Raw genomic sequence first — 18,659 nt, 5'->3', positions numbered from 1 at the left:
CAAACCAACACTATTAAGATTAGTATGTAGTAGTAGTGCATGGTACGCAACTGGAACACAGTCTTGCTATTTGAGTTTCAGGGGGAGCAGAAAGTGTTGAAGGCCTTGCTCAGGGGCAGCTAGCTAGCTAAATAACAGTGGCAGCTAAATATCACTAAATATTCTTGATTTTTTACCTGTATATTTTGTGGCTCTCTGTAAAAGTCTCTTATTTTAATACATGTATGGTGTATTGTATCAGCTCACCTTTTATACAGTTTACTTATTGTAATTTTGTATCTTAAAAGTGTTGTTATGGTCTATATATATGGTTTACAACAGATTAAAAGAGCGAAGCCGATAGCTGGCTAGTAGTTTATGTAGTTAACTACATTACCCAGAAACCCATGCAACTGCGCATGCGCAATGTAAAGGCTGTGTCTCATGGACACAGGCGGCAGCGAGGCCTGACAAAACGTAAATAAATAAACAGAATTTGCTGTTCCAGAGCGCTTTAAGCTACCAGAACTGAACACAGCGATTCTCCGGACCGGGGCGCACCGTGCTGGTATGGCGGAACCGGCGGCACAAGCCTCCACGCAAGCCCGGCTTCAGCAGGGCCCGAGCGGGGGCTCTGCGAGCTCCGGCCCGAACACAGGCTCCGGCTCCGGGAGCAGCGACCCGGCGCGGCCCGGCCTGAGCCAGCAGCAGTGGGCGAGCCAGAAAAAAGCCCAGGTCCGCGCCTTTCCTCGGGCTAAGAAGCTGGAGAAACTCGGCGTGTTCTCGGCTTGCAAGGTATCCAGCTAAGATAGTTAACTAGCTAGCGTTACTGTAGCAAGAGCTAGGTTAACAGTGGACCTGCCGGTTTAGTGTGTGGTAGATGGGAACCTCATAATCTAACCACAACAACGTCTAGCTTAGGTCTGAAACTGACCAGCCTGCACAGAAAGTCTTACAGCAATGGCTCTGAGCTCTGCAATACAGAAACTAGTGCATCTCAAATAATTGGATTACTTTATTTCGGTAATTCAGTTCAAAATGTGGAACTCTTATATTACTATAGATATATTACACACAGAGTGGTCTATTTTAAGTGTTTATTTCTTTTATTGTTGTTGATTATGGCTTACAGGCAATAAAAAACGAAAAATCAGAATCAGAAAATTTGAACATTATAAAAAGACCAATTGCTCCTGCTGAAAAATGAAATCCACATCTTTATGAAAGTGCTGCAAGATTTTCCGTAAATACACTGCACTGACTTTGGTTTTAATAGAACACAGTGGACCAACACCAGCAGATAACATGTCTCTCCAAACCATCACTGACCATCAGTAAATTGTGAATATCATTTGTAAATCAAGGGACCAGAATCTGCAGGAGGAGTGGAGAGGCACACAGTCCCAAGCTGCTTGAGGTCTAGTATGAAGTTTTCACAATCAGTGATGGTTTGGAGAGACATGTCATCTGCTGCTGGTCCTCCACTGTGTTTTATCAAGTCCAAACTCTTACAGCAGCACTTCGTGCTTCCCTCTGTTGAATACTTTTATGGAGATTACATGGGGATTTAATTTTCCAACAGGACAACAGGTACACTGCCAAAAGTACCAATTGGTCTTGTAGATTATTCTGATTTTCTGAGCCACTGATTTTTGTGTTTACGTTGGATGTAAGCCATAATCACAAACAATAAAAATAAGTAAACGCTTAAAATAGATCATTGTGTGTAATACATCTATATAACATATGATTTTTACATTTTGAACTGAATTATTGAAATAAAGTAACCTTATAACGATGTTGACCTAGTCTATGCACTAGTATATACTGAGTGGTCTGTCTAATAACAGTGTTTAAAGTAGTGATGTAGTGAAACATGATAATGAGTAAAGACTTTTCATGTGATCTAATTTTACCTTCCACAATATAAATCACATCAGTACCAGTACAGTACAGTACCAGCTCAAAAGCCTTAAAAGAGTTCCTGGAGTTGCTGAACAATAGTTGCTGCTTTTTCCTTTACTTTGTCAAGCTCCAGCTCATCCCAAATCACCATCTCAGTTGGGTTTATGTCAGGACAAACACTGTTCTGTTTACTCCATAATTCCCTTAATTGCATAATTAATCTACAATCCACATTGTAAAAAAATACATTCAATAAAAAATAAAGAAAAACACTGAATGTGTGTCCAAACCTTTGACTGGTACTGTATATCTTTTTCAGACATAATATATTTACGATTAATTAAGTATCATTGTTACCACTGTTTTGAAACAGGCAAATGATTCCTGTAAGTGTAATGGCTGGAAGAACCCTCATCCTCCCACGGCCACCCGGATGGAGCTTCAGCAGCAGACGGCCAACCTGAGCGAGGCGTGCCGGAGCTGTGGCCACGCCCTGGGTATGCACTACTGTATAACCCTCACTTTTGAGGACTTAAACAGTTTGATGCATTTGTGTTTGATCCAGGAGGCACATATGAAATGTGGCTTCATCCTTTGACCCATTCATGCAGTCAACACACGCACATACTAGTGAACAAACACACTCAGTTTCACACATACAGTGAGTACAAGCTCAGTAAAGGTTGAAGGCTTACTCGAGTGCCTAACAGTGGTAGCCCGGTATATCGGTATTCTAACTGCTTACCCACCACTGCCCAGATTAAAAACGTAATCTTACATCTGTTTGTTTGTGTGTCTGTGTGTGCAGCGGAGCATGTATCCCATCTGGAAAACGTGTCGGAGGAAGAAATAAACAGGTTACTGGGGATGGTGGTGGACGTAGAGAATCTGTTCATGTCTGTACATAAAGAGGAGGACACAGACACCAAGCAGGTTTACTTCTACCTGTTTAAGGTAAATACAGAATGATGTTTCATTATATTCACTATAAGGACAGAAGTTTTGGTAAAACTGCACAGTGCACTCACAGGAGCTTTTACAGCATCCTCTTCTAAATCCATAGGCATTAACATTGAACTTCAGTGTAGCTTGCCATCGGCTACCGGAGCCCTGAGAGATCACAATTGTCCTTGATCTCTCTGGGTGGGTAGATGGCGCTCTCTCCCCACATCACTCCAAAGGGTGATGTCGATCAGCACACAAGGCATCTGTGAGCTAATGTATCAGAACCGAGTCGCTGCGCTTTCCTCAAAGTGCGCTGTGATGCTACTTGGCAATGCTGCATCAGCAGCAGTTCAAAAAGAGGCGGTGACTGACTTCACATGTTTCAGAGGAGGCTTGTGATAGTCTTCACCCTTCTGGTGTGTTGGGGCATCACTAGTGATAGGGGAGTCCTAATGAGTAGGTTGGGTAATTGGCCGTGTAAATTGGGAGAAAATGGGATAAAAATGATAAAATATAAACATTAAACTTCCGGTGTCAATAGGTCTGAATAATATACCTGAATTTGATGATTATGAGGTGTTTCAGTACTTTAGTCCATATAGTGTTGGACACATTCACCCTTGCACATCTTACAACATCTTGCACAATTTAGAAAACTGTATACAGGTAATAATGTTATAATGATCACAGTCATTTTCTCTTGTAATCTATTATTAATTATATTTCATTTTAAAATCTTTTTCTTAATTTTCTGTTTTTACGGTTTAATGTGATACTGATATTTTTATTTTACTTACTTTTAACTTTTAATATTTTTAGGTTTTGTTTTGTTATTCTAGTAAATATCATAGGAATAATAATTGTACTGTTATAAAATGGTAAACACACAGTAATTGTGTAAGCTATCTAATTATTAAATTACTGATTTTTGTATTTTAAATTTAAGTTTAAGTATTTTTAGTTTAGTCTGTTTTAGTTAAAAAAAAAAGTTTTAGTTCAATGTGTTCCAAAGTTTGCATAAAGATTAAATGGTTGATTGACGGACTGACTGACTGATTAATAGCGTTTAAATTTATTAACCATATTGTGTCTTTTGTGTTCGTATAGCTGTTGAGGAAATGCATTCTGCAGATGGGAAAGCCAGTAGTTGAGGGCTCACTTGGAAGCCCACCGTTTGAGAAACCCAACATAGAACAGGTGTGTATGGACGTGTGTGTTATTTGAAAATGTTAATGCTTAATTACTCAATCATTTACTGCTTTTAAAAAATGTTACATAAAATATTTCCCTTTTCTTTTTTTGTCTTTCTTTCCATATGTCCAACTCTCTCTCTCTCAGGGGGTTTTGAACTTTGTGCAGTATAAATTCAGTCACTTGGCTCCTAAAGAAAGGCAGACGATGTACGAGCTGAGTAAGATGTTCCTGCTGTGTCTGAATTACTGGAAACTAGAAACTCCATCACAGTTCCGCCAGCGAGCCCAGAAAGAGGACGCCTCTGCATACAAAGTAGACTATACTAGGTGAGTGTGTTGCTGATTGGCTTTTATTGAGGCATGATCTTAGGTTATGACATGTTAATACTCCATGTGTCATATAGTTACTCTGTATTGTCTAAAAGAGGAAGCCTTACTGAGGCTCATACAGTCATTCTTTATGTTGGTAGCTGTAGGTCAGATAGCCTGTTCATGTTATGTTCTGTTTTTTGCCTGCTAATATTATAAAGTACTTAAAATATGTAGTGTTTTGTGTGTTTTCGTATTTTGTAGAAGTGTATTATAAGCATCTGTTGTTCTAGTAATGATCTAATGTGTGTGTGTTTTTTTTTTTTTTTTTTTTAATAGGTGGCTGTGCTACTGTCACGTCCCACAGAGCAATGACAGTTTGCCCCGCTATGAGACGTGTCAGGTGTTCGGCCGCAGCCTCCTCAAGTCCATCTTCACGGTCACCCGCAGGCAGCTGCTGGAGAAGTTCCGGGTGGAGAAAGACAAACTTCCTCCGGAGAAACGGACTCTCATTTTAACACACTTTCCCAAGTAAGAAAAACACACTTTTACACTGTGACATGCATAAATATCAGAAATTAGAGATGGGAAATATGCAAATTGCAGATATTTCTCAAATTTATCTGATCCTGAGAGCTGACTAGATCACATTTGAAAGTTAAGGAATAAAGCAGCTCTGTGCAAGGCTCGTTGTAGGGGCTTTTTGGTAACAGGAAGCTGCAGCTTCTTGTTCAACAGCTAGATGGAACTCCAGAGTGTGAGCTTGGCAGCAAACACTGGATACCAACCAGTACTTAACTTCTCACGTGCAGTTTTTTTTTTTTTTGGTTTGGATTTTTTTTTCCTGTCTCAAACTCATAGATTTGAAGAATTCATAAGACTAATTGGCTTTGTGATTAAAAGAGAACTTTTAACACCACTAACTGGATATCACTCTCAAGAGTGCATCTTTCGTCACATAGAGTTAGTAGCTATTAGCAGAACTGGTTATATCGGTTGAAACAGCATAATACCATCTAGAATAACCTTGTAGCAACAGCTGAGCAGCTTTAGATATTTGTATTTGTTTGTGTGTGTTAGGTTTCTTTCCATGCTAGAAGAAGAGATCTATGGAGAAAACTCTCCTATCTGGGACGCAGACTTCACCATGCCAGCCTCAGAGGGGGCACAGCTGGGGCCTCAGACAGGTTTGTGTCAGGATGTTTGAAGATTTGAAGATATATAGGTGTGTTCCTTCTTTAGGGTGATGTAAGCCTTGTTAAGTAAGCCTGTGCATATGTGTTTATGTGGTGCCCTCTGCAGTGCTGAGCCCCGTGGCAGTGTCTGGCTCTCCTCTACGGAAAGGCCCAGCAGGCTCTGCTCTGGACACGGTCGTCTCTGAACCCATCACAGGTACACAGCAGTGGTGATTCACTCCCTCTCACTATGATGTTGGAGTTCATCCAGTCTAAACTCAATTATAAACCATTAACTGTTCTGGTTATTCTGTTAATGACAGTGTTCTTTGTACTCTGACTTTTAAACTCACTCTCTCACTTTCTGTCAGGAGAGAAGAGAAAGCTGCCGGAAGCGTTAACGCTGGAAGATGCTAAAAGGATCAGGGTGATGGGGGATATTCCCATGGAGCTGGTCAACGAGGTCATGATGACTATAACTGACCCTGCTGCCATGTTGGGCCCGGAGGTTAGCAAAATCTTTTACACAACTAACGCTGAGGATTTTTATTCTCTCTGACAATGTATTCTCTTTTTACGTCAAGAGCACTTAATTTTGAGCCTTACAAAACTGTATGGAACGTGGGTAACACTTTTTACTTTAGAGCCCTGTGATGATCCTACTTACAACTTACCTCCAATGCAAATTAGCGCATGTATTAGCAGTATTGACAAACATTAACCTGTTTGCCATAAAACAATCCAATAATAGAATTATTTTTTCTGATATTACCTGCTGCAAACGTAATGAATCAGAACCAGCTTTTGGCACCGTTCCTGAAGAATCTTTAGTAGTATTAGTATTAATATTACTAAAGAGCTTCCAGTTTATTAATATGCTTGGGATTGTGTTCTGCAAGCACGTTCTTTAAAACCCACCAAAGATTTTCTATGGGGTTCAGATCAGGAGACTGTGACAGCCACTCCAGAATCTTTCAGGACTTCTTCTAAAACCAAGCCTTAGAATAACTGTCCTGTTGAAACGTCCTATTAGGTTCTCCAAAGATTTTCTGATATTTGATTAAATCTATTTTGCCCTCCTCATGCTAGAGGTTTCTAATGACGGGGGAAGCAAATGAGCCCCAGAGCACCACTAAGCCTCTTCCATGCTTCAGTTTAGGCAGGATGTTCTTTTCATCATATGCAGCAAAATTAATAAATTGAGTTAAGTATTAACTGGACAATCCTGGAAGTCCTGGAAGATTCTGCATAATGTTGCTTAAAATGAAATAATAGTCTACCAAGCTTTTTATGGGATAGAAATCACTTACCTTTACTATTAAAAAGTATATGTCAAATGTCATGGCTTTCACTGTGTAAATTGTTAGACATCTCATTGACCTTGCAGAAGTGAAGTTGTCCACTATGGCAATGTGCAGACCTTGCCTGCACACAAACCGGAGTATTTTTAAAGCAGAAAGGATGGTTAACAGTGATAACTTTGCTTTATTCCCCAGACGAGTCTCCTCTCTGCTAATGCGGCTCGGGACGAAACAGCACGCTTGGAGGAAAGGCGTGGCATTATAGAGTTCCATGTGATTGGCAACTCACTGTCTCAGAAGTCTAATAAGAAGATCCTGATGTGGCTGGTGGGGCTACAGAACGTTTTCTCTCACCAGCTGCCACGCATGCCCAAAGAATACATCACGCGTCTAGTCTTTGATCCGTGAGTACTTTAGCTAACCTGTTATCCTTTGCCTTAGCTTAGCATTTAGCCTGTCTTAGTAAACATTTAACATCAGCCAGACTATGAACCATAGTAATTTTGTTTGCACATACTGCATATATGTACAGCATCATTAACCTGAGATCACTTTGAACTACAGCTGACAGCCAACATGTTATCACCAAACATTTTGGACAATTAAGTTCTTTTTATTGTTTTCATTGAAAAATGTTATGGTTACATACTTTTCCTATACATTAAAAAAAAAATGTTGTTGTATAGTCTTAAATTTGTGTGTTTGTGTGTGCACACTCAGGAAGCACAAGACATTGGCTCTGATAAAAGATGGCCGTGTTATTGGAGGGATCTGCTTCCGAATGTTTCCAACTCAGGGCTTCACTGAGATTGTCTTCTGTGCTGTTACATCAAACGAGCAAGTCAAGGTATGAAAACACACAACCACTCACTCTTAAAGGACCATTACAGATTATATTTTCTGTAGCAACTCATAACATGATCTGGATGTGTCATCAGATATTAAGGAACATGCTGAGTTTAACACTAGCAGCTATTGTCAGCAGAGCTTCAGACAGTATTTTCTAATTTGAACTGTGTGGTACGTCATGAGTTTTATTCTCTAAAACTGCCCATTCCATTCCCCTAGTCCCATTTCCACACTCAGGTTTGCCAGGTATAGACAGCAGCATGCAAACAAGGTTCTGTTTTTTTCCCTTTAATGGTGCCAGGGAATGCATTTATTCAAGAAAATTGCTATACCAATATGTTATTTTGCCACATAGTAAAAATTTCTTGTTTTTAAAAAAAAAAAAAAAAAAAGACCCTCACAATAAAAGCCATTAAGCTCTGCAGAGTTCAATGAAAAACAGTAGGTAATTCAGCATGCAATTTTCTCAGGGGATGTCTAAAAACACATGCATGGTCGTACCAGTCCTCTCGGTATGATGTGTAGTTAGATAATTGCCTACAATGTCTTTAGATTGTTTTTACCTCAAGATAAATCCAGTTTGACATTCTATGACCCCTTTTAAAGGAATATTGTATATGTATTTTTCATTTAGTTTAGTCTTTTTTTTTTTTTTTTGCTGGGAATGTACAGACATCTAATATTGCATGTATATTTATTTGTTTTTGTCAGGGCTATGGCACACATTTGATGAATCACCTGAAGGAATATCACATCAAACATGGCATACTTTACTTCCTCACCTATGCTGATGAGTATGCAATTGGCTACTTCAAGAAGCAGGTACTACTCACCTTCTATTACACTCTGCTTTTTTCCTCTCTTCACTACAAATGTATTCTTGTGTTCTGATCTGATTAGCTTGTTAATGTTTTAAATCTCTCTATCCACTTTGTAAAGGGCTTCTCGAAAGACATCAAAGTGCCAAAGAGTCGCTACCTTGGCTACATTAAAGATTATGAAGGGGCTACATTGATGGAGTGTGAGCTGAATCCCAGAATTCCCTACACAGAGCTGTCGCACATCATCAAGAGACAGAAAGAAGTGAGTTCCTGTGATGTTTGAGAAGTTTGGACTTTCTTACCAGAATATCCATAAGTTAATTAAACTGAGTAGGAATCCCAGCCCCCTCAGTTATCTTTTTCTAGTGCCAAAACTATTTGGACAGTTAGTTTGACCACTTGTGTGGTCCTTGGTTTATTAGTTGGTGTTTTTTAAGAGCTAGAAGAAATTGTAGAATTGATTGAAAACGATTCTAGAGTACTCCACAGAGATTTTGGCCATGGTGCTCAATTACTTAAAATCTTATCTGTTAGCAGTAAGAGCATTTTTACTGTAAATGCAGTTGAACATAAATACAAAAAAGAGAAGAAATGTGTCTCATTTTGAAGAAAATATTTGAGATCTTAAGGGTCTGAAAAAACAAAGCTTGGTTCCAGATTTTTCTTAGATGCTTCCAGAGTCAACATTTTTAAGCACTGATTTACCAAAGCAGGTGTTAAAATGACTAAATAATACTAGACTCCCCTGAGGAGAGCTTTGGAGATGACTAAAGGCTTGGATGGAACTGCTTGGCTCATCTCAAGGCCACATTAAATTTGGAGGTCTGTAGCGATTAATGCAGAAAGTAGCGATCGAACTTTTCATTCCCAGCTGCTTCTTCCACTTTGTTATAACAGCACTGACAGTTGGCTGTGGAATATTAATTAGTGAGGAAATTTTACAACAGGACTTGTTGCACAGGTGGCTTCCTATCATGACTGGAATTCACTGAGCTCCTGAGAGTGACTCGTTCTTTCAGTAATGTTTGTAGAAGCAGTCTGCATACTTAGGTGCTTGGTTTTATACATTTGTGGTCATGGAAGTGATTACTTTTTGCAATATAGTATATTTTCTGAATGTCTTTTCTCTTTTTTCTGATATTAGAGCTATACTGGTAACTAAAAACTTACTGACCAGATAAAAATATATAAGTTTTTTTATGGTTCTTTTTCCTGAGGGGCTTAAAAAATGGGCAGATACTGTGAATAACAACAAACCAATTGCTTGTCCAGTTTAAAGACCCTAGGACTGAAGCTGCAGTGTTAAATGTAACTTCATAGCTATTGTTTTATTTATATATTTCTGAGTTCTGAAAACAGTAGGGATTGTCATTTTTATGTTATTTACAAATCAAAATTTACCTGTGGCCTGATAAACTGGTATTTTAATTCAGATTAATGTGGTTATCGATCATTTGTCTGTGTTTGTGTGTGTGTTACAGATCATTAAGAAGCTGATTGAGAGGAAACAGAGTCAGATCAGGAAAGTGTACCCTGGCCTCACCTGCTTCAAAGAAGGAGTCCGACAGATACCTGTGGAGAGCATACCTGGAATAAGTATGTTTGTGTGTTTGCAATGTTGATGTTGGATGTGTGTGATAATTTTCTTATGTCTTTATTTTACCTCTATTTTTTCCAGGGGAGACGGGTTGGAAACCCAGTGCCAAAGAGAAAAAGTAAGTATCAGTATGATAGGCTGATCTTACATGTTACTATTGTCACATATCATAGTTAGATGTAGTGTGTGAGAAGCTGCTTCATCATTGAAGAAAACTATGTTCAATGCATTCAAATATTTTTGATCATTTACCTCATTGCTGTGTGGTAATGTTAGTGATATTTTATTTTTCAGTAAAGAACTGAAAGATCCTGATCTACTGTACAACATACTGAAGAATCTCCTGGCCCAGATTAAAGTAAGACACACTTCACCTGCACAGATACATTAGAGCCAAATTTAACATATACTTTTTTTGTCAACATCTGGTCAATCCAGTGGTCTTGATGCCGACCATTTGTGCCTTCATACACGGGGCCCTACTTTAGCTTAACTTGGTGTGTCTCAGTGTGTCTTTGCTATTGTAACGACAGGAAAAGTACTCTTTGTGCTGCTCAAAATATGCAAAAGGCATGAATTAATTCTCTTAATTAATCATGGATGTGTTTTGGGCGTAACATTTAAATAAACCAATCAGCGTGTCTTTTGCCATTCCCTTTAAAAGCCAGGGGCACTCTGACTTTGGCATATTGCTATTTGAGGAGTGCAGCTACCTGGACTTGTCCAAAGCTCATTCACACTCATTTATGCTTTATATTGTTGATGTAAAAGTTTGCATAGCTGCCAACAGGCACACGCTATGGATTTTTCACTGCCAAGGCAGTTGACATCTGTCTAGGCTGCTTTTAGTCAGTTGAGCACCTGTGTTTTCTTTTGCCAAGATGGCAATATGCCAGAAATTTATTTGAACACACCTAATTTCGAGACCACCAATACCCATATTTTTTTAGATATATTTACAGAGACCTTTGCTATTTGAGGAAAGCAGATACTTAGAAGTGGCCAGTGCTTCTGTAAATTTCATTTCTGTCGGTTGATTTTTTTTTTTCTGGGTTCAATTATTTTTTTATATAAAAGCAAATGTTTGATTGCCGTCCTTTTGCTTTAAAAAGGCTTGTGTTTTACACTTTTGCACTGTATGTGAATATTCTTATTTGTCATTTTTATTCTTGACCTTTTAATTATAAATAGAAAATCACCACTTCACTCAGACGTCCCACTCATACAAACCGTTTTTGTTCTCAGTGCTCTTGTATGTAATTTGTGTGGTTTTTTTTGTGCATATTTTAGACACACCCAGATGCTTGGCCTTTTATGGAACCAGTGAAGAAGTCTGAAGCTCCTGATTACTATGAGATCATCCGGTTTCCGATTGGTCAGTGTGTGCACTCATTCCCTTAATTACAATGTAAAAATGGCCACAAGTATACAAGTACCACTATTACTATTAGCATTACATGATTCATGCCAGTTGTGAATCAGCCTCTGCTTCCACCATTAGACCTCAAGACTATGACGGAGCGGCTGAAGAACCGCTACTACGTGACTAAGAAGCTGTTCATCGCTGACCTGCAGAGAGTGATCACAAACTGCAGAGAGTACAACCCACCTGACAGCGAATACTGCAAATGTGCCAACACACTGGAGAAGTTCTTCTATTTCAAACTCAAGGAGAGCGGCCTCATCGACAAGTGAAGGCGAATGCCTGGAGGGTGAGGGACCAGGGAGAGGTGCAGGATGAGATGCAGAAAAAGATTATTACTTTACATTACATTACAGTACTGTACAATAGTCTTGGGCAATCTGCTAAAATTCATTCAAGATTTAAAGCTTTGTATCTCAAGCATCTTTGTTACACATTCAATTAAGATGTTCCCATATTAGGATCTTCTAGAAGGAGTCAAGTATCCAGTACCTGGTTCAGCAAATCCAAAAACATTACTTGAAGAACTTAAATCAGGTTTGGTGATGAAAGGTTGGTTGTCCTTGACTTTACACAGTACTGTATTTTGGTCTTAAGATATGCAACCATGAGAAAGAGAAGAGCCATGAGCCAATGGGCAATTAGAGTGGTCAAGGAAATATGATTGTTTTGGGCTGCAGTGTTGGATAGTTAGGTGCTTTTAAACTGTATAAAGGAGCCTTTCTGAAATGACTATTGTTTGCTTTCTGTTTTCCTTCTTCTCCATCTACATGATGTTGAGAGATCATGACTCATGTTTACTGAGGGTCATTTGTAGCAATAGATGTTCTTACTCATAACACAACGTGCACAGTGTTGGACTACAGAACCTGTTTCCAGAGAACTAGCTCTATATAATGTCATATGCTGTGTGAAAAACATCCGATTCACAGTTACAAGAAGGTTTACCAGCTGGGCTCAATTACTGTATTTTGTCCCCACAGAGCCAAAAATGGAGCACTGGGGCCCTCCAGTGGCCTGATCTGCTAAGGTTAAGAGAGTAATTTGGTGGAAAATTGAATGGAACTGAAGTTTTGCTGTATATTAATGTATTTCCTATACATGTTTCTATACAATGACTGGGCTGTACACGCTGTGGCAGAGTGGTTTGGTGTGAAATGGTTCGTAGTACGAAAATTTTGGAATTGCAATTTTATTTTGCAATCTTTAAAAATGTATTAGAGAACCTACACACGTATTTATGCATAAGGTCTTATTTTATGATAATACTGGTAAATAGTGATCAATCTAATTTTGCTTACTTTGGGGACCGTTTTGCCTTAAAATGCAAAGGGCAATTCAAATTGCCAACTTTGCAAAAGAAGGACAAACATTCTTAAATTGAGGTCTGTGTCATTTTGAAATAATTCTATTGGTCAAATTATCAATAAATTTTGTTAAAACATCTAGAGCAGTGGCTAGATTTAAATTATGTCAAAAGGTCAAAATAAAAAAAATCTGATTTAAGGTTTTGGCACAACTGCAACAATGTGTGTTTACAATACATGCATTTTTGAAATGTAAAACTACTGATCAATCACTACAAATCAATTCTTAAGCATTAGGCAGCATATTTGTAACGTTTAATTACAACTACAGTCAAATGTGTATCTTGTTAAAGCATACATTACCTCAGACATCCAGCTATAACTGCTTATTACTGCCTAAGCTGAGCATTTTACATCAGACCACTGTAAATGACAAATATTTAATGCTGCAGAAATTTAATTGAAAAACCTGATTTAAACAATTCCCAAATTTCTATTTAGGTAATCAGCCAAGTCATGTCTTATATCTAAACTTTGCACTAGAGCTAAAAATTTGCTAGCAAATATCATAGAAGCTTACAGGTTAAAAACAGTTCAGCATTGTTTAAATTGTATGTCTAAAACCTTGCCCATTTGCCTCAAACTGCATTTAGTTGATGAATAATCTCCTACAGATATGTTTAAGTGGTTTCTAATGCTGTTATAACATGCAAAAACGTTTAAGAAGGTCAAATGAACAAAGATTAGCAACATTAGCATGTTAACTTCAGTGCCTTCTGTAAAGAAGCAAACATGTCTTGTCTGAGGTAAAAAAAAAAAAATACTGGATACTTCGTTTTTTCTCGCTAAGCTGTTGCTTAAAGTCATTGTAACACAGTATCTTTCCCTTAAATTTAGACCTAAATTCTGGTATTAGCCTGCTAATTGCGAAGCAGTGAAATTGAGAAGATGGAAATTAGCATTGTTTAAACTGTATGTCTAAAACTTTCCCTGTTTTCCTCAAACTGCTTTTAGTTGATGAATAATCTCCTACAGAATTTTTTAAGTGGTTTCATATGCTGTTATAACATGCTAAAACTTTTAAAAAGGTCAAATGGACACAGTTTAGCAACATTAGCATTTTAGCTCCAGTGCCTTCACTAATGAAGCAAACATGTCTTGTCTGAGGTAAAAAAAAAAAAATACTACTAATAATAATGGATACTTCATTTTTCTCAATAAGGTGTTGCTTAAAACCATTGTAACACATTATCTTTCTCCTAAACTCGGACCTACCTACTGGTGTTAGCCTGCTAATTGCGTAGCAGTGAAGTTGAGAAGATGAACATTAGCCTTGTTTAAACTGCATAAGTGTTTTTAGCAACATTAGCATTTTAGCTCCAGTGCCTTCACTGAAGAAGCAAACATGTCTTGTCTGAGGTAAAAAAAAAAATAAATAAAATTAATACTAATAATACTGGATACATTGTTCTTCTAACTAGGCTGTTGCTTAAAATCGCTGTAACACAGTATCTTTCCCCTAAACTCGGACCTAAGCTCTGGTGTTAGCCTGCTTATTGCGTAGCATTGAAGTTGGAAGGATGAAATGTGATCTGAGCTGCTCAGAAGCTAAAATGACTGAAAGGTTTTCTCCTTGAGGAAGGACATGAGGCCAGTTTGTTTGGAGTGGATAGTGTGCTGTCAGTCTTGCAGTATTAGTTTCTGGGGTCGTATTCAGGTTTCAGGATGTGAAACATCAGGTTTCAAGCATTCCTACATTAGTCATTCCATTAGCCATTAGCTATTAGCGGTCACAAACTACCGGTGCTTTTGTGTGTGGGGAGTGTAGGGAGGGACTGGGCTGCTTGCTGGTTGTGATGATAGTAGCAGCACTGGGCATGTATGTATACTGCAGATATAAGCCATATTTGTCGTTATGATGGTTTCTTGGTGCTTCGAACTTCATGGTGTCATGCCAAACTTCACTGAAACAGCAGCCGTTTCAATTTAAAAAACATTATTTGGCCAAAAGTTTGTGGACACCTACTTATCTTGTGAATCTTTAAAAAAATAAAAATAAATACAGGGTATCAAAAATGAGTGTCTTTACTTTTGCTGAAGTAACAGCACATCCACTCTGCATATCTACTAGCTGGATATATTATTATAGAGGACGCTTTTCACAAGACTTTGGTGTGAGGGTTTGATTGCACACAGCCACAAGATCACAATTTGTGCTCACAAATTTGTGTCACTGTTTTTCTGCTTCACATTCTGAAGTCACAGTGACCAAACCATCCTATTCTGTTAGCAGCACTTTTGCAACCTCTGTTAGCACAACTATAGAAACACAGTTGATGCACTGAGGAGAATGGGTGTCCCACAAATCTTTAGACATTTAGTCAAGTCAGCTGTTTCTGCAGTTTGTGCCAGTTCTCGTTTCATACAGTATGCATTTTTATAAAAGTTGTGCACATGGAAAATAATAACTAACAGAACAATACAAAACAAAAAAAAGTCTACAAAAATTCTGTGTAATTTCACAAGCTGTAATCAAATATGGAATATATGGAATGGAATCTCTTTTAGCCTGATGTACTTCAATTTAATCACCATAAAAAAGGTTCTTAAACACATCACAAAGTACAAACTCTCACAAACAGTGCTGTATTTCCGTGTCTGTGCCTGTTCCGATGCTGCATGCTCACAGCAACTTTACTATTCACGTTTAGGAGGAATGTTAACGTTATCTGACGAGTTCTGTTTTTTCTTTTTTATATATATATAGGTATTCTCCATTAAGCTGCTGCAAATGAATTGCTGCAGTTCTTTTCCACTCTAATCCGGTTCTTGTGTTGGTGATCTACTATCATCACCAATCATGACTAGTTCTGTGGCTGGGTCTTTCTTCTTTTTTTTTTTTTTTTTTTAGTTGTACAGGCTTGTGTCGAGCGATAACGACGCATTGTGTTTCCCAAAGAATACAGGGAGGTGGCGTTTGTGGCTTTAGTTCCATATTGATGGTGCATGTAAATTGCTGCAGGTCTTTGTACTGTATTACTGTTTCTGTTTATAAAAGAAAAATAAACATTTTTTATAAGGTATGTTTTCTTCTGTGATCTTCTCTCACCTTTAACATTTAACAGCAAAACGAAAGTTCACATTTTTGGGTGAAAAAGTTCCAACTACAGGATGTTTATGTTGTAAGGTTAGAAATACTGGTAACACTTTGAAATAAGGGTCACAATAACAGTACATACGGCAGTAATAAACATTGTTAAGACAGTGTCAAACATGTAAAGTATTTCCAAAATAGATTGTAAGATAAATACTACACATTATTTTATTGCGTCGCTAAACAATATGTACTAAAATAGTTATGGTTTTGACAATTAATATTTTAAACATATGCTATTTGTAGATTGATACTAAAGTCTAACTAATTATTTAGTTTTTCAAACCAGAATATGTTTTATATTATAGATTCTTTAAAATAGCACCTCTTGCTTAGATGACTTTAGCTTTGCACATCTTGGCTGGATTTTCTCAGTCAGCTTTATGAGGTAGAGTCACCTGGAATGATCAGCTTTCATTTAACAGCTGTGCTGAACTTGTCAAGAGCTAATTACTTGGTTTGCTTGCCTCTTAATGTGTTTGAGAGCATCAGTTGTAAAGGTGTGAAAAGGTAGAGTTGGTATACAGTGAATAGTCCAATTTGAGTAATGTTCTAATTAATCTAATTATAGCAAGAACTGCTTAAGTAAGTGAAGAAAAAGGTGACTTTTATAAAAGTGACTGAAAAATATTGAAAAATTGAAAGTATCCTTAAATGCAGTCACAAAGAATATTCATGAGCCTATGACCAATCAGAGGCAACCAACCATGAGCCATTTCTGTACATTTATTTACACTCCTCCAACTCCAAACATACTCATGCTACAGGCTATACACTACACAATAAATCCAATACCAACCCTTTAAGCTTGTTTATATGCCAAAACATTAATACACTTGGCAGTTTACAGCGGCCAGAAAGTGCTGGACCGTTGTCAAGCCAACAAACATCAGGAAATGTATTGTGCTTTTTTATTATCATATTACAGTACAATCAAAAGACACAATTATGGTAGTTTAATAGGGCCTAATAAGCAGCAGGACTCAATTAAAATAAAGAATAATGTCAAATAAATAAATAGTGAAATAGATTAAAACATATTTAAATCATAATCAAAGAAATATATTTTGTTGATATGTTAACACACAGGGGAAAAAATGCTATTTATTTACTATCTTGGTAACTAACTATACAGTGTTTTGTATAAACTCACTCATAGCCGTCATTAGGTTCTTAAAACACTTCATATGGTGAGCACAGTCAGCTGGTTTAGTGACCGGTATAACAGGATGTGTGATCACCTGTGTGTTTACTTGCGTTTCTGTGTTAAACTCACAGATACAGACAGAGGGGAATCCCTCCGTTTCGTTTTCCTGATGTCACTTGTGTTCATGCATGGGGCCCATCGAGGGTCTCTCCTGTTTCTGAACAGCTCGTTTTACTGACCCTCTTCACACAGTTACAGTAGATATGTGGGGAAGGAGTTTTATGTGAATGGTGTGTATACTGTTCCATTATCTTTATATTATTCCATTCTTTAAATGAAAGTATTAGTTTTATTTTAGTACAGTATCTACTGACCTGTAAGTTTTGCAATGTTTTATTCATTTAGAAAGAGTGTAGAAAGGAGTCATTCGTTTAGTACCCAGCACCTAAGGTGACATCATGTAAAAAAATATATATTTTTTAAATATGCAGCCACAACTTATGACTTGTGTGGGAATGAGATTCTAATATACATAGCCGCTATTTATAAAGGCATGAAAACGGGATCCTAATGCATGGGAATGAGATAATTAAGGCGTGAAAATAGATGATTAACTTGTGGCCACAATTTAGTAAGGCATGGGAACAAGATATTTCAGTCATAGACAAAAAATATTAAAGCTTCCTTCCTTTTCTGTAAATTAATGCAAATGAAAAAACTAAATATCACATCAAAGCTCTAATTCAAGGACAATATTTGTTAAAAAAAAAAGGAAAATTAATTGATTTCTCTTTATTTTTATCTTGGAATGAACTATGGGGATATTTTGGAGTCTCTTGTAGTGAGTAAGTAAAAGTAAAAGACACTTAATTCTCATACTAAAAGCTGACAGGCTCAGACACACGTTTACCTTCCTCAGGCAGTCATATTGAGCACAACCCCTGAGAGCTGCTCGCTTTGTTAGCTGTTAAACAAAAGGACCTTATGGCCACAACTTAATGGCTATGATTTAATTAACTTGTTCCCACACCTTAATATATTGTGGTCATGTCTTAATTATCTTGTTCCCATGCCTTAATCATCTTGTTCCCATGCATTAGGATCTTGTTCCTATGCCTTAATTATCTTGTTCCCATGCATTAGGATCTTGTTCCTATGCAGTAGGATCTTGTTCCTATGCCTAAATTATCTTGTCCCTACGCATTAGGTTCTCGTTCCCACCCCTTAATAAGTCGTGGCCACACATTTTTTATTTTAACAATTATGTTAGAGGCTCCGTGGTTTGGCTATTATAAGTGGGAAAAGTGAACACACACTGTTAGTTTTATACTGTCAAATGCTCGTTTTACTCCCCCCAAATACACCAACACACTCTGAAAAATCCTAACTATTCCATTCCACCTTAAAAAGTGAAGTTGTTACCTCCAAGTGCTACATTGTTTCACTTCCACCTTTAATCCTGCTGCTGTATTTACACAATCACACTAACGCTGACCTATTTGACTTTTTTACTTCCAGTTCTATAGTGAAGTTCTTCTGCATGGCCATGACTTA

At 37.6% G+C, this 18,659-nt stretch overlaps 1 protein-coding gene across 1 annotated transcript; it reads left to right on the top strand.

Moving 5' to 3' along the window:
• Positions 1–406: 406 nt before the first annotated feature.
• On the top strand, positions 407–15,887 carry kat2a (K(lysine) acetyltransferase 2A). The gene is made up of 18 exons (XM_015607612.3): positions 407–774; positions 2,258–2,381; positions 2,693–2,838; positions 3,937–4,026; positions 4,168–4,349; positions 4,671–4,862; positions 5,412–5,518; positions 5,634–5,723; positions 5,878–6,014; positions 7,003–7,211; positions 7,528–7,654; positions 8,368–8,478; positions 8,596–8,739; positions 9,959–10,073; positions 10,156–10,192; positions 10,369–10,432; positions 11,365–11,449; positions 11,576–15,887. The coding sequence occupies exons 1-18, from the start codon at positions 550–552 to the stop codon at positions 11,767–11,769; spliced, it is 2,379 nt and encodes a 792-aa protein (XP_015463098.3). The 5' UTR covers positions 407–549; the 3' UTR covers positions 11,770–15,887.
• The last annotated feature ends 2,772 nt before the right edge of the window (positions 15,888–18,659 follow it).

Source organism: Astyanax mexicanus, chromosome 19 (assembly GCF_023375975.1).
Source record: "Astyanax mexicanus isolate ESR-SI-001 chromosome 19, AstMex3_surface, whole genome shotgun sequence".
Lineage (NCBI taxonomy): Eukaryota > Metazoa > Chordata > Actinopteri > Characiformes > Acestrorhamphidae > Astyanax > Astyanax mexicanus.
Note: the sequence above shows the minus strand (reverse complement) of the source record. Positions and strands in the feature narration are given on the sequence as shown.

What these genes read in the sequence shown, in the direction of transcription:
- kat2a (XM_015607612.3), top strand. Translation starts at nt 550, where the DNA reads ATGGCGGAACCGGCGGCACAAGCCTCCACGCAAGCCCGGCTTCAGCAG. An exon ending in GGAGAGCATACCTGGAATAA is followed by an intron (nt 10,074 to 10,155) that starts GTATGTTTGTGT and finishes TATTTTTTCCAG; the next exon opens with GGGAGACGGGTTGGAAACCC. An exon ending in ATCTCCTGGCCCAGATTAAA is followed by an intron (nt 10,433 to 11,364) that starts GTAAGACACACT and finishes TGCATATTTTAG; the next exon opens with ACACACCCAGATGCTTGGCC.